The sequence below is a fragment of the Dendrobates tinctorius genome, unplaced genomic scaffold, assembly GCF_039654945.1.
Source record: "Dendrobates tinctorius isolate UK_male_01 unplaced genomic scaffold, ASM3965494v1 ptg000111l, whole genome shotgun sequence".
Taxonomy (NCBI): domain Eukaryota; kingdom Metazoa; phylum Chordata; class Amphibia; order Anura; family Dendrobatidae; genus Dendrobates; species Dendrobates tinctorius.
In genome coordinates, this window is record NW_027361779.1 from 15,606,720 (window position 1) to 15,621,619 (window position 14,900).

Consider the following 14,900-nt stretch of genomic DNA (forward strand, 5'->3'; position numbering starts at 1 on the left):
GTAAAAAATATTTAAAAAAAAATATATTGCTATTCTCACCTTCCGGCGTCCCACGCTGCCTTCCCGCCTCTCTCCACGCTCCCGGTCCCAGTAATCCTTTGCGAGAATGACCGCGATGGCGTCCGTTCTCGCGGGATCGCGACGTCGCGCGAATGACCGCGAGACGTCGCGATCCCGCGAGAACGGACGTCATCGCTCACAAAGGATTACTGGGACCGGGAGCGTGGAGAGAGGCGGGAAGGCAGCGTGGGACGTCGGAGGGTGAGAATAACAATATTTTTTATTTTAAATTCTATTTTTTACAGGGCTATGGTACCCAAAGCCCGGAGGACAGTCTCCTCTCCTCCGGACCGTGGGTACCATCCGCAAATGTTCTGCTTACTTTTCGCAAGGTGTGCACAGCCACACGCGGGAAGTAAGCGGAACAATGCATTCCTATGGGTGCGGGATCGCCACAATTCCGCGAAATTAATGAGCATGCTGTGGTTTTTACCGCAAAGCGATTCCGCTGTGGAAGAAACTGCAGCATTAGCACAGCATTGCGGAATCCCATAGGGTAGCATGGGATGCTTATTTTTTGCGTTTACGCGGCAAAATCGCGCGGTTAAAACCGCCACGTGTGAACATAGCCTAAGCCGCTGTGGAGTCTCCATCCCCAAATCTAGGCGAAGTTGCATCTTTTTCAGCGGATTATCTCTGTACACCCGCGACAGAAGCCGCAGACAATACCTGCGGATCTACAGACACGTGTGCACACAGCCCAGCCTGCACAGCGCCACCATCCGTGTGACCCGTGAGCCTCCGGTCCCCATGCACGTGCCGCTGTGACAGGGGGGAGGAGCAGGAAGTCGTCACCACAGCACAGCCAATCACAGCCCGCCCGGCGCCAGCGTGCTGCTGTGTGACATGCTGCGCTCGGTCCTACCGGCTGTAGCAGACATGGGAGGAAACCTCGTCCGCGCATTCAAGAACTTCAATGTGGAAAGCCGGGCACACCGACTGCTCGCCAAGGACAAGCCCAGCGTGGCGCCCACGCACCCGGGCACCAAAGAGGCCGCACAGGCTGCCATGTCTAGTAAGTGTCTGGTGACTCATGTGCATGACCTTCCGCGTCACCGACACAAGGGGGCGCTGCGCAGACTCGTCACTTAGGACTGTGCGCGCTGTATACAGTGAGCGATGCGTTCACCACCCGGAAGTAGCGTAGTACTAGAGCATGCTGGGAGATGAAGTCCTTGTGCGCAGTGTGTGGAGGTCAAGTCATGGTTTTACACATAAGAATAGACGTTCCCCCTGAATGTTAGCTATTCCTGTAGGTCAGGTGATGGTGGAGAATACTGGCGTCACAGCTCTAGAATCAAGGGGTCTTAGTCCTCGTTATCAGGGGAGATAAGTGCTGTTACCCCTGTAAAGGGTTATTCCCAGCTCTGCCTGTCAGGAATCAATCCATCCTGTCTTGCCCATTGGAAATGGCTGACTACACTGGTCCCATAACCTCCATGTATTCCTATGGGGTTGCAGAGCTAACTTGCGCTCGTCTGATCCCGTAATAGCAGTTCCACAGGTGGTGTCTGGGATGGGAATAATCCTTAACTAGGAAGGGGAGATATTACCCCTCCATTATGCAGCCTGGGGGTCCGCGCTGCCTCATTGACATGAGAGTCTTGTAAAGGAGTTGTCTGCTTGTGAACAAGCCCTTATTAATACCAGGGTGCAGCATAAAATATAAATCTCCGTAACTGACCTCCCGGACTGTCAGCAATCCTCCCATCTCAGCCTTGAGCCCTCCTTTGGTCAGTTGACATCAACATCGTCGTGTGTCTGCTGCTGCTTTCATGGGAGAACCACTGTTCTTCCGCTTGGACAGAACTGTAAAGGCTGAGGCTGATCAGCGGCTGCAGCTGTCACTTGGTGTTGATAGACAGCCATCAGTCTCAGAGCTGGCGCCTTCTAGCCTCTTGACAAGACAGCCATGTCTGCGAGCTGGCACCTTCTAGCCTCTTGACAAGACAGCCATGTCTGCGAGCTGGCGCCTTCTAGCCTCTTGACAAGACAGCCATGTCTGCGAGCTGGCGCCTTCTAGCCTCTTGACAAGACAGCCATGTCTGCGAGCTGGCGCCTTCTAGCCTCTTGACAAGACAGCCATGTCTGCGAGCTGGCGCCTTCTAGCCTCTTGACAAGACAGCCATGTCTGCGAGCTGGCGCCTTCTAGCCTCTTGACAAGACAGCCATGTCTGCGAGCTGGCGCCTTCTAGCCTCTTGACAAGACAGCCATGTCTGCGAGCTGGCGCCTTCTAGCCTCTTGACAAGACAGCCATGTCTGCGAGCTGGCGCCTTCTAGCCTCTTGACAAGACAGCCATGTCTGCGAGCTGGCGCCTTCTAGCCTCTTGACAAGACAGCCATGTCTGCGAGCTGGCGCCTTCTAGCCTCTTGACAAGACAGCCATGTCTGCGAGCTGGCGCCTTCTAGCCTCTTGACAAGACAGCCATGTCTGCGAGCTGGCGCCTTCTAGCCTCTTGACAAGACAGCCATGTCTGCGAGCTGGCGCCTTCTAGCCTCTTGACAAGACAGCCATGTCTGCGAGCTGGCGCCTTCTAGCCTCTTGACAAGACAGCCATGTCTGCGAGCTGGCGCCTTCTAGCCTCTTGACAAGACAGCCATGTCTGCGAGCTGGCGCCTTCTAGCCTCTTGACAAGACAGCCATGTCTGCGAGCTGGCGCCTTCTAGCCTCTTGACAAGACAGCCATGTCTGCGAGCTGGCGCCTTCTAGCCTCTTGACAAGACAGCCATGTCTGCGAGCTGGCGCCTTCTAGCCTCTTGACAAGACAGCCATGTCTGCGAGCTGGCGCCTTCTAGCCTCTTGACAAGACAGCCATGTCTGCGAGCTGGCGCCTTCTAGCCTCTTGACTTAATAATAATAATCTTTATATAGCGCCAACATATTCCGCAGCGCTTTACAGTTTAACAGTTTCAAAACACAAGCCATAAGTAACAACGTTAACAATACAATAATTAAAGCAAAATAAGACGAAATAAGATGACCCTGCTCGTGAGAGCTTACCATCTACAATGAGATGACGGAGATACAGAGTACAGGTGTGTATTTACAATGGTGTATTTACAATGAAGGTCCAGCCATCTTGAAGGAGTGAAGGATGGATGATATAGTGAATGGGCTACACACGCACACTTACACATAGAATAACTTTGATTAGTGAATGTGATACACCACTATGAACAAATGTGTTTTGAGGGAGCGCCTAAAACTATGCAAATTGTGGTTAGTCCTAATTTCTTGGGGTAGAGCATTCCAGAGGATAGGAGCAGCACGGGAGAAGTCTTGGAGTCGGTAGTGGGAGGTACGGATTAGTGCAGAGGTTAGTCGAAAGTCGTTTGCAGAGCGCAGCGATCGGCTAGGCCGATAGAAATGAGGGAGGAGATGTAGGGGGGTGCCGCACCGTGGAGAGCTTTGTGGGTGAGAACAAGTACTTTGAATTGGATCCTGTAATGAATGGGCAGCCATTGTAATGACTGACGAAGAGAGGACACGTCCGAGTACCGATTAGCCAGATGGACAACCCTGGCTGCTGCATTAAGTATGGACTGGAGAGGGGATAGTTGAGTGACGGGGAGGCCAATTTATAGAGCGTTGCAGTAATCCAAGCGGGAGTGGATCAATGCTACACTGAGGGTTTTTGTTGTTTCCATGGTGAGAAAAGGGCGGATTCTAGAGATGTTCTTTAGGTGTAAGTGGCAAGAGTGGGCAAGAGATTGTATATGGGATGTGAAGGAGAGATTGGTGTCAAACATAACGCCTAGACAGCGCGCCTGCTGCCGTGGTGTTATTGTGGTACCACCCACGGAGAGGGAAATGTCCGATTTAGGGAGGTTAGTAGATTGCGGGAGCAGAAGAAGTTCAGTTTTGGAGAGGTTGAGTTTCAGATAGAGAGTGGACATGATATTGGAGACTGCGGACAGACAGTCACTGGCGTTCTGTAGTACAGAGGGGGTAAGGTCGGGGAATGACGTGTATAATTGTGTCATCAGCATAAAGATGGTACTGAAAGCCAAATCTGCTGATGGTCTGTCCAATTGGGGCTGTGTAGAAAGAGAAGAGAAGGGGGGCCAAGGACTGAGCCCTGAGGTACCCCGACAGGAAGAGGAGATGAAGTGGAGCCAGAGAACAAAACACTGAAGGAGCGGTCAGAGAGATAGGAAGAGAACTAGGAGAGAGCAGTGTCCTTAATGCCTAGTGACTGGAGCCTAGAGAGTAGGAATGACAGCCATGTCTCCGAGCTGGCGCCTTCTAGCCTCATGACATGACAGCCATGTCTCCGAGCTGGCGCCTTCTAGCCTCTTGACATGACAGCCATGTCTCCGAGCTGGCGCCTTCTAGCCTCTTGACATGACAGCCATGTCTCCGAGCTGGCGCCTTCTAGCCTCTTGACATGACAGCCATGTCTCCGAGCTGGCACCTTCTAGCCCATTGACATGACAGCCATGTCTCCGAGCTGGCGCCTTCTAGCCTCTTGACATGACAGCCATGTCTCCGAGCTGGCGCCTTCTAGCCTCTTGACATGACAGCCATGTCTCCGAGCTGGCGCCTTCTAGCCTCTTGACATGACAGCCATGTCTCTGAGCTGGCGCCTTCTAGCCTCTTGGCCGGACATTGAGCCCCAATGGGGATAGCGATGATGTCTGTAAAGTGCTGTGAACTATACCATATAAGTAATATAATAATTCATAGCCTGCACGTTACAGAGCTGTGCTAGCGCTGGCTTTACTTGTGCTTACAGTGAGGCGGTGTTCTCAGCCTGCAATGAAACCGTTATGTAACACGTGCAGGGTAAGAGAGATCTCGTAGAGCCCAAACTCTTCTCAACTTTCTCTCGACTGAAGTAAGAGACTTTTGTAGAGGAAGGAGGTAAGAAGCATGGTTACTGGTGGGAGGCACAGAAGGGAAGCATGGTTACTGATAGTGTTATTTGCTCATGGGAGGCACGAAGGGGGCCTTATTTCTGGTGGTAGGCAGCCCAATGCCGAACACGTAGCATCATAACTTTAGTGACACATTCTGCTGTCTCGCCCCTCCTCTGTTGGCTTCTTCCAATACATGTTGGGGAAAGAAAGTACCTGTACCTACAGTGCTAGCTGGCTTCTCACTTTCCAGGATGGTTTGTGGAACAGAAAGGAGCACAGCAGAATTGTTCCATTGTAAGGAGGAAAAAAAAACTAGGTAGGGGTAAGAAAACGTAAATGTCGGCAAGGTCATTAAGTTTTTTTTTTTCAATCTGTAGCAGCACTTGAAGATGCAGTAATGATTAGGGCATTCTGACTACTAAGGGGCTTTAGCCACAACCTGCAGTGATTTTTTTGGTCAAACAGCAGTGAGATAGTTGTTATCCAAGTGACAGATATTTAAAGCAATATTTTTTTGTTGCATGAGATGCAGAAAGGGAGATTTGTTAATAAAATGTGCATAGAATTATCCCATCAGGGACCACCACCATGCATATATGGCAGCTGTGTGTTACTACTGTATGGAGTGGAGTCTGCTCTATGCAGAGGGGCTATCGTGTGTGTTACATAGCTGTCACCCGACCGTAACGGATATGATCAGAGCTAGCTCCGATCGCATAACTTTAACCTCTTAATTGCTGCTGGCAAGTGTGACCATGATATTTAAAAGTCATCAAGGCAGTGACAGTGCCATGGCAGGGGGTAGCCTTCTGAATGCCCCTATATTTGCCATGTCATATCTCCTTTGAAGACTTGCCTGTGGCAGGGTCTTAACACCTGATATAGTTGGTTTCACCATGATATTGGAGTATATTTCATAGGCGATGTAAACCACCGGTTCAAGTGCACTAAAAGACTACGGTATTTAAAAATGAAAAAAAAAAATGTAAATACAAAATCTTAAAGTGTGTGTATATATCTCCAATGTGCGGCGCTGCCCTGCCCTGTGTCTGGCGGTGCTGCGGGGGTCTCCCGACATTTTGTGAAAGGCCAGAGCACCCGGCAGTTCTATGGTTTCCTCCTGTGCAGTGGACCATGCGGGGGGCGGCGCATGCGCAGAAGGAGATCTGGGCATCAAGATCTCGGGAGATCCCCACCCACCTCCAAAAAAAAAGTGTATGAGTCTACTTCAGCCCCTTTTCCAAAAATATACAGTGGGTACGGAAAGTATTCAGACCCTTTTAAATTTTTCGCTCTTTGTTTCATTGAATCTGGGTAAATTCAAAAAAAGTTCATTTTTTTCTAATTAGTGTACACTCTGCACCCCATCTTGATCGAAAAAACAAATGTAGAAATTTTTGCAAATTTATTAAAAAAGAAAAACGAAATATCACATGGTCATAAGTATTCATGCCCTTTGCTCAGACACTCATATTTAAGTCACATGCTGTCCATTTCCTTGTGATCCTCCTTGAGATGGTTCTACTCCTTCATTGGAGTCCAGCTGTGTTTAATTAAACTGATAGGACTTGATTTGGAAAGGGACACACCTGTCTATATAAGATCTCACAGATCACAGGGCATGTCAGACCAAATGAGAATCATGAGGTCAAAGGAACTGGCCAAGGAGCTCAGAGACAGAATTGTGGCAAGGCACACATCTGGCCAAGGTTACAAAAGAATTCTGAAGTACTCAAGGTTCCTAAGAGCACAGTGGCCTCCATAATCCTAAATGGAAGGCATTTGGGACCACCAGAAGTCTTCCTAGACCTGGCCGTCCAGCCAGACTGAGCAATCGTGGGAGAAGAGCCTTGGTGAGCGAGGTGAAGAAGAACCCCAAGATCACTGTGGCTGAGCTCCACAGATGCAGTAGGGAGATGGGGATAAAGTTCCACAAAGTCAACTATCACTGCTGTCCTCCACCAGTCTGGCCTTTTTGGCAGAGTGGCCCGACGGAAGCCTCTCCTCAGTGTAAGACATATGAAAGCCCACACAGAGCTTTCTAAAAAAACACATGAACGACTCCCAGACTATAAAAAAATAAGATTCTCTGGTCTGATGAGATGAAAATAGTCCTTTTTGTTGATAATTCTAAGCGTTATGTGTGGAGAAAACCAGGCACTGCTCATCACCTGCCCAAAACAATTCCAACAGTGAAACGTGGTGGCAGCATCATGCTATGGGGGTGTTTTTCAGCTGCAGGGACAGGATGACTGGTTGCCATACAGAGAGATCCTGGATGAAAACCTCTTCCAGAGTGGTCTGGACCTCAGAATTGGCTGAAGGTTCACCTTCCAACAAGTCAGTGACCCGAAGCACACAGCTAAAATAACAAAGGTGTGGCTTCAGAACAACTCTGTGACCATTCTTGACTGGCCCAGCCAGAGCCCTAACCTAAACCCAATTGAGCATCTCTGGAGAGACCTGAAAATGGCTGTCCACCATCCAACCTGACAGAACTATAGAGGATCTGCAAGGAAAAATGGCAGAGGATCCCCAAATCCAGGTATGAAAAACTTGTTGCATCATTCCCAAGAAGACTCATGGCTGTACTAGGTCAAAAGGGTGCTTCTACTCGATACTGAGCAAAGGGTCTGAATTAGTGATGAGCGAGTATACTCGTTGCTTGGGTGTACTCCCAAGTATTTTGGCGTGCTCGAAGATTTAGTTTTTGTTGAAGCAGCTGTATGATTTATGGCTGCTAGACAGCCTGAATACATGTGAGGATTCTCTAACAGGCATTCCTCACATGTATTCAGCCTGTCCGCAAATCATGCAGCTGCGTTGACACAAACTAAATCTTCAAGCATGCCATAATACTCGGAGGACACCTGAGCAACGAGTATACTCGCTCATCACTAGTCTGAATCAGGGCTGTGGAGTCGTAGTCGGTGCTCATTTTGGTGGAGTTGGAGTCTGTATAAAATGGACCGACTCCTAAAATATATAATAAATTGGGTACAGTAGTTCAATTCAGAATGTGCTGAATATATTTTTTCATAGTAATTTGGGAAAGTTATGAAATGCCCTATAAATGGCTGTTCTATTCCTGATCTAAGGCTACATTCACACACAGCGTTTTTCCTGCGTTTTTTGAGGATGCGTTTTTCAGTTGCAAAAGCAGATCAGCTTTTTAAAAAAACCGCATCACCTGAAAGGTTTTTGAGCTCATAGATAATGTTTTCAATAGCAAAAGCAGATTAGAAATCTGCTCTATCTATATATCCATTTATCCATATCTGTCTATCCATATCATATCTGTACCAAAAAGAATGAAAGCCGGATAGTGAGCACTGAAACGAGGGAGAAAAAAACAAAACTAAATGTTTTTTGGTCTCTGTGATTCCTCTAAAAAAATGTAATGAATATATAGTATCTACCCCAAAATGATCATTCAGAAGATTGTCAGCTCAGTGTGAAATAAAAGAAGCCATCACACAGCTCCATTGACAGACAATTAAAGATAAAAGTTACAGGTCGCAGAAAATGGTGACGCTACCACATTTTACAGTTGTTTTCAATAGTTCAGTTTTTGTCATTTTTGCAGCCCTTGGAAAATTTGTCACCATTTCTCAGTACATTGAATGGCAAAATGAATCAAAACTACAACTTATCCCTACAAAAAAAAGCCATCATTTGGAATGGTGTATGGGAAAATTAAAAAAAAATATGCTTCTTGGAAGAAGGGGGGGGATCAATTAAAGCATGAAACTGAAAATGTACCTGGTCATGAAGGGGTGTATACATCAGTAAATCAAATAAAAAGTTATGTTTGATTGTAATGTTCTATACTACAGCTCTACCTGGGTTGGCAGTTGTTCAGGATTGTCTTTAAATATAATTTATTTGTTTAAAGTCATTGATTAGTTACTTTTTTTTCCAGATCACCCTGACTTTCAGGATAAAATTTACAAAAAAGATGATCAGCTTTTATCACGGTTGAAAGATGTATATGTTGACTCCACAGATCCATCACCCCAGGTAAATGTCAGCAATTTTTCACTGGTGCGATTTAAATGATGCCCTCCTGAATGCCATTAGTATCTTTTTTTTTTTTTTTTTTTTTTTTTTTTTAATTTTGACAGTTCTCAAAACAGATTATAAGAGATGTTTGGTCTTTTCTTTGCTTTTGTAGGTAGAGAGGAGCAGTGTTGCTACCCTATTCGCATTTGTCGCTAGTCTGCAATGCAGTAATAGAAACAGCCACAGTATAGTTGAACTTGGAGTTGAATAAAACAGTATGCTGGACCCTGGTCCAGTGGCCACACCGGTAGTCTGGGAACCGGACCAAAGCCCTGGGAACCTCCTTCTTCCTCCCGGGATTCCTAGTGCATCTTCCAATTATTAGAAGGGAAGCTCAGTGGTGAGCACTGCAGCCTTACAGTGTTGGGGTCCTGAATTCAAGTCCAACCAAGGACAACATCTGCAAAGGGTTTGCATGTTCTCCCAGTGTTTGTGTGGGTTTCCTCCCAACTTCCAAAGACCTACTGATAGTGAATTTAGATTGTGAGCCTCAATGGGCTCAGCACTTTGTGGATTTAATGGCGCTATATAAGGGAGTAAAATAAATTAAATAAAATTACCACGGCACTCAGAGATGCAATCAGAATATTAAATTTGGCTTTATTGTAGTGTCGGCGTAAAGGTCCAATATGTTTATGGCCAACATTTCGATCAGCTATGGACCCTGGTCACGACCTTTCTCTATCAAGGAGCTTAACCTGCAGTCTAGACCATAAGAATTCAGCAAGGTCCACCGATAACCAAAATGTTATACACATTGTACCTTTATGTCGACACTACAATGAAGTCAAAATTAATTTTCTGATTGCATCTCCTGGAGTGCTTGATTATTTTCTTCTACATTTTTACTGCCACGTTGGTGCCCTTAGTGAACTGGTAGTGCCCAACCAATTCATGTAGAGGTACTGGAGATGGTAGGAGGAGATTCTTGTGGCTCTGCTACAGTGCCTATGGACTTACAGACATGGTTGCTTGACTAACCTTCTGCAATTGTTCTTGTCCAACACTTGAACTCTCTTTTAATTGCACATTTAATTTGCTCTACATCTGATCATTGTGTAGTGCATGATGAATACATCGTCCCATCTAAAATATAGAAAGGTAGACTGAATGTGTAAAGAGGTTTCCTGGGATCAGAATATTAATAGCCTATTCTTGGGCTAGTGCTATATAGATGGCCTGCAGGCATATAAAGCAGTGTGAATATTGAAGAGACTGCAGTGTTTACATGCGTCACGGCATCTCTGAACTGGAGATGGGTTGGTGTGTCAAGGGCTGAGCCCCACCAATATAATTTTGATGTCTTGAGTCAGAATAGCCATTTAAGATGTTCTATAAAACAAGTGAAATTGTGAAAGCAGCTCTTGACTGGAGGCGGTCATATTGCAGGCATGGACGTAGGATCAGTGCATGATATGCAAAGTTGACTCTAAACGTGAACCTGCTGTTTAGCCTCTTCAAGCCATCTGCCATACATGTATGGCGTTGCTGGAGACACAAACCGCAGTAAATGTACAGTGAGCATCGGCGCAATCAAATGCAAGTGTCAGCGCTATATCAGAGCTGATCACCCTGCAGCAATGCCCATGTTCGGTGCTAGCAGCATCGATCGTGTTGCAGAGGTAGGGAGTTCTCAGAACTGCTGGAACGGGTTTCTGTGATACAACATGACATTGTCACTGAGCCCCGGGTAAGGGTACGGATGAAATCATACTGAGTGCCTGAAGGCAAGCCATCACGGCCGAAGTGAAGCAAATGCTTCAGTTGGGACTCATTGAGGAGTCCTAGAGTGAGTGGGCTAGCCCCATTATGCTGATCCTAAAGCCAGATGGGTCTTTACATTTTTGTAATGACTTCAGGAAACTGAATGAGGTTTCTAAGTTCGACCTCTATCCAATGCCCCAGGTGGACGAGCTAATTGAGAGAGTGGGGGAAGCCCAGTACTTCACCACGCTCGATCTCACAAAAGGTTACTGGCAGGTCCCGTTAACTGTGTCAACAAAAGAAAAGACCACTTTTATCACAGCAGAGGTTCTCTATCAGTATGTTGTCTTGCCGTTTGGGTTACATGGGGCTCCGGTCACATTCCAGAGGCTGATGGACATTGTGTTAGAGCCTCATTGGAATTACGCGTCGGCCTATTTGGATTTCCTGTTCCCTCTGGTCTTGACGACTCTGTCATTGGCCATTCAAATTGATTGGCGTTTACGTGAACATAAAACTACACGAGAGGCGTTGCCGCCTTTCGAACGAACTTCTGAACCCATGCAATGCGATAGGGTTTTGTCTAGGGCGCAACGTCAGGAGTTTAGAAGGCGTAATAAGTTGTGTTTTTTCTTTGGGGACGCCTCTCATACTATTTCTGTCTGCCCTAAACGAGAAAAGTGTTTTGCTCACACATTTGCTGTGGGCAGTGTACAGCCCAAGTTCCTTTTGGGGATTACCCTGATCTGCTCCTTGTCTACATTTTCCGCTAAGGCTTTTGTTGATTCAGGAGAAGCTTTGAATCTGATGAATTTGGACTTTGCTAAACGTTGTGGTTTTCCCATGATACCCTACGGACTCCTATCCTTTTGAGGGGTATTGATGCTACTCCTTTGGTGGAAAATAAACCCCAGTTTTTGACCCAGGTGATAATGCGGGTTGCCCCGGACCACCAAGAAAATTGTAAATTTTTGGTGTTGCACAATTTGCATGATACTATTGTTCTGGGTTTCCCTTGGTTGCAAACTCATAATCCTGTTTTAAATTGGAAATCTGTGTCTGTGGTGAGTTGGGGTTGTCAATGTGATCTTAGTGACACTCCTGTTTTTCCATTCTACATGACGGCACCACGAGAGAGGGGATCCGCCCAATGAGGACAGGAAACCTTTAAGATAAAAGGGGCGGCTCCTCTCTCCGCATCAGTTGATTTCCTGTCCTCGATGGGGAACCCTCAAGATGAAAACCTCTTGAAGAATCTGGAAGAAAGAGGAGGATGCCTGGGTCGGGTGATTACTGGCAGGCACCGGTCTGCTACATCCGTCGCCAGATACCAGTAGTCGCCTCGGGGGCCATATATTCCTATGCCCCCCCGAGCGAGTTGCATGGCCACAGCCCGCGAGGCAATTGCCCGGGTGAAGTTTGATGCCTCGGAGACCACATTGGGTGTACCCTCCCAGATGCCGACATACCCCATAGAAGTCCACGGAGGCCTCTTTTGTGCTCCCTCCCTGTTGACGTGTGGTGGCCATGCAGCCCGTGAAGCACATCGGTGCCCAGGCAGAGGTTAGACTCCTTGGAGGACCCTCTCGGAATCCCTCCTTGTTGAGCCCAGGACGCCGGTCACCGTTTGGCCATAAAGAAGAAGCAGTACCTGCAGATCAGTGGTGGCCAGCGGCGTGATCGCTCTCTCCAGGTAAAATCCAGCACAGGTATGGAGGAGGTGGAGGTGGCCGGGCGTCTTGGAAGCCAGGGGTGGTGCAGTGTTATCGCCCCCTCCGGGCAGGTCCAGGTAGGGAGGGGGCGGCAGTGCCGGGTGTCATGGCGCCGGGCAACACAAGAACGCCGGGAGCGCACCGGAAGTGACGCGCCCGATAGTGGCAGGACAGAGACGCGCACCAGGAACTGGCCAGAAAGACTCCCCGAGCGGAGAAAAGGAGCGCGCACCCGGGGGAAAGGCTGGTGCGCTCCGGGGCATGCACGGGGAGGAGATCAGCACACACCAGTAGTGGTTACTGGGGATGCAAACAAGTTGGATGTAGTCCGCATGTGGATAACACCCAGGAAGCGCAGGTGACCGGCAGATGCAGGATCAACCAGGTGATCAGTTAATTAAAAAAAAAAAAATGGGGTAATGCTGGCAGGGGTCACCAACCATTCTAGGTTGAATGTGACTGTTCTCATCTGAAAGCGGCAGCAGCTAACTTAAGATTGAGAACCTTTTTTGCCAGAGCACTTACAGCCGCGCCAGGAGGCGCAGGAGTGGCGATCTCGCTCAAATGAGAGGAGCCAGACGCGCCATAACTACAATGGAAGCCGCTCGGACAGCATACGGGAGGATCGCCATGGTGTTATCAAGGAGGGGTCCACAGTCCCGATGGGAGTCATGTGTACAGACCAGTCAGCCTCCAGATCCGGTACCCGTCTTGTGAAGCGCCCGAGTGGTGAGTGAGCTTCGAGAAAGTCCAGTACAATAATGTCTGTTCTCTTTCTCTTGTCTCCTCTCTCCCCTCTTCTTACATACATTGGTGGGGTAGAGCATTGGAGGTCCCTAAAACAGGGGTAAATTAAATGCTAGGAATAAGGAATATTCCTTATGTTAAAAAAAAAAAAAAAAAAAAAAAGGCCCTTAGGAATAAGGGGTTGTGTCAGACCGGTACTGTTAGAACAGTAGAGGAAGAGACACCCGCTCTGCTGAGAGCTGGAGATCCCTGATTGTCAGAAGTCTACAATCAGGAAGGGCTTTGCAGTCAACAAACATGGATAGCAAAGCAAGGGATAGACCAGCCCCTCATTGGTCTCTCACGAAGACCATATGGATCAGAGGAGGACTCTGTTATATCTCGCTACTGAGAAGGTAGCTCAGATGAGAAAGATGCGTTCCTAGTAGAGGATACAGTACGGACAAGCTTATTAAAGCAGTCTGACCTACCGTGGGGCTGGCAGATGCAAAAGCCATAGAACTTATGTTCGACAAGCTTGTTATGAGGAAAAATGTAAAGTCTTCCCTATTTTTGGCAATGACTCATTAAAAGGGAATGGGAAAAACCAGAGAGGAAGTCCCATAATCAATTCCCTGTAAAGGAGGTACCCTTTTGATGAAGAGGCATCCTCATCCTGGGATGAGGCTTTGAAATTGATGTAGCAATATCAAAGGTCGCCAGAAAGTCCTCCCTGCTCCTTAAAGGATTTAGGTTCTCTGATAGACAGACAGATAATTGTCTTAAACCAGCCTGGGAGACCTCAGCTGAAACACATAGACCGGCCATCGCTGCCACTGGTGTGGTTAGATCCCTTAAGATATGGATCAATAACCTAGAAGATCAGCTAGAGCAAAGAATCCACAGGGAGACTATCCTAGAGGCAATACCAGCCATAAGAGCAGCGGCAGTATTCCTAGCTGAAACTGCAGCAGGATTCAGCAAGGCTATACAGCAAATTAGGCCACCGGCCATTCTAGGCTGAGCGTGACTGCATACGTCAGGTGGCGTCCACAATGCAGCTTGAGGCTGGGCTGGGACCGGAAGGGGAGACCAGCCCGCAAGCACAAAGAACTTTAGCTAATATAGGATGCTGTGTAGGATGGCTTAAATGCTGGCTGGGGGACACCCAGGCAAAGATGTAACACTGCCCTTTACCGTGTGAAGGAAATTTACTATTTTGGTCAGACAGTGGATGACGTATGAGGGAAAACCGACAACAAAAAAGAAAATTTTCCCAAAAGACAGCCATCTTCAGGCCTTTTTCGGCGTTCCTTTTGGAAGGGCCGGAAATTCAGGAGATGGCAATATAAGGATCGAGACAGAAACAGCTCTGACAAACAATCCTTAGGTGGGAGAGGCTTCTATTTTAGCAAACCCTCCAAAGACACCAAAAAACCCAGTGACAGGCATTCTCAGGTGCACTTCCTCCCAGCTTGGGAGAGGTTCTCGTCCAACACCTGGATCCGGCAAATTGTGGGATCAGGTCGGGAGTTAAGGTTCCACCACTGGCTTCCAAGAGGACATATGCAATCCTCTCAAAGAAAGACAGTCTGGAAGGGGAAACAACCTCACTCCTAGACAAGCATGTCCTGGAAAAGATTTCGATAGAAGCCCAGATAAGTTCCTGGAGGTCAATTATAATTCTGAAAAGACCTCAATAGGTATCTGATAATCCCAGTGGAGACGATAAGGAGCAGTAGAATTCCTCCTTCCTCGAATGTTATATAACAGTT

The 14,900-nt window shown here is 47.7% G+C and overlaps 1 protein-coding gene across 1 annotated transcript in view; it reads left to right on the plus strand.

Moving 5' to 3' along the window:
- Positions 1–860: 860 nt before the first annotated feature.
- Positions 861–14,900, plus strand: part of NDUFAF4 (NADH:ubiquinone oxidoreductase complex assembly factor 4) — a 41,048-nt gene continuing 27,008 nt past the window's right edge. The window contains exons 1-2 of the mRNA XM_073589530.1: positions 861–1,075; positions 8,844–8,941. Coding sequence (XP_073445631.1) covers positions 907–1,075; positions 8,844–8,941 — 267 coding nt within the window. The 5' untranslated portion in view covers positions 861–906. The remainder of the gene's footprint in view (positions 1,076–8,843; positions 8,942–14,900) is intronic.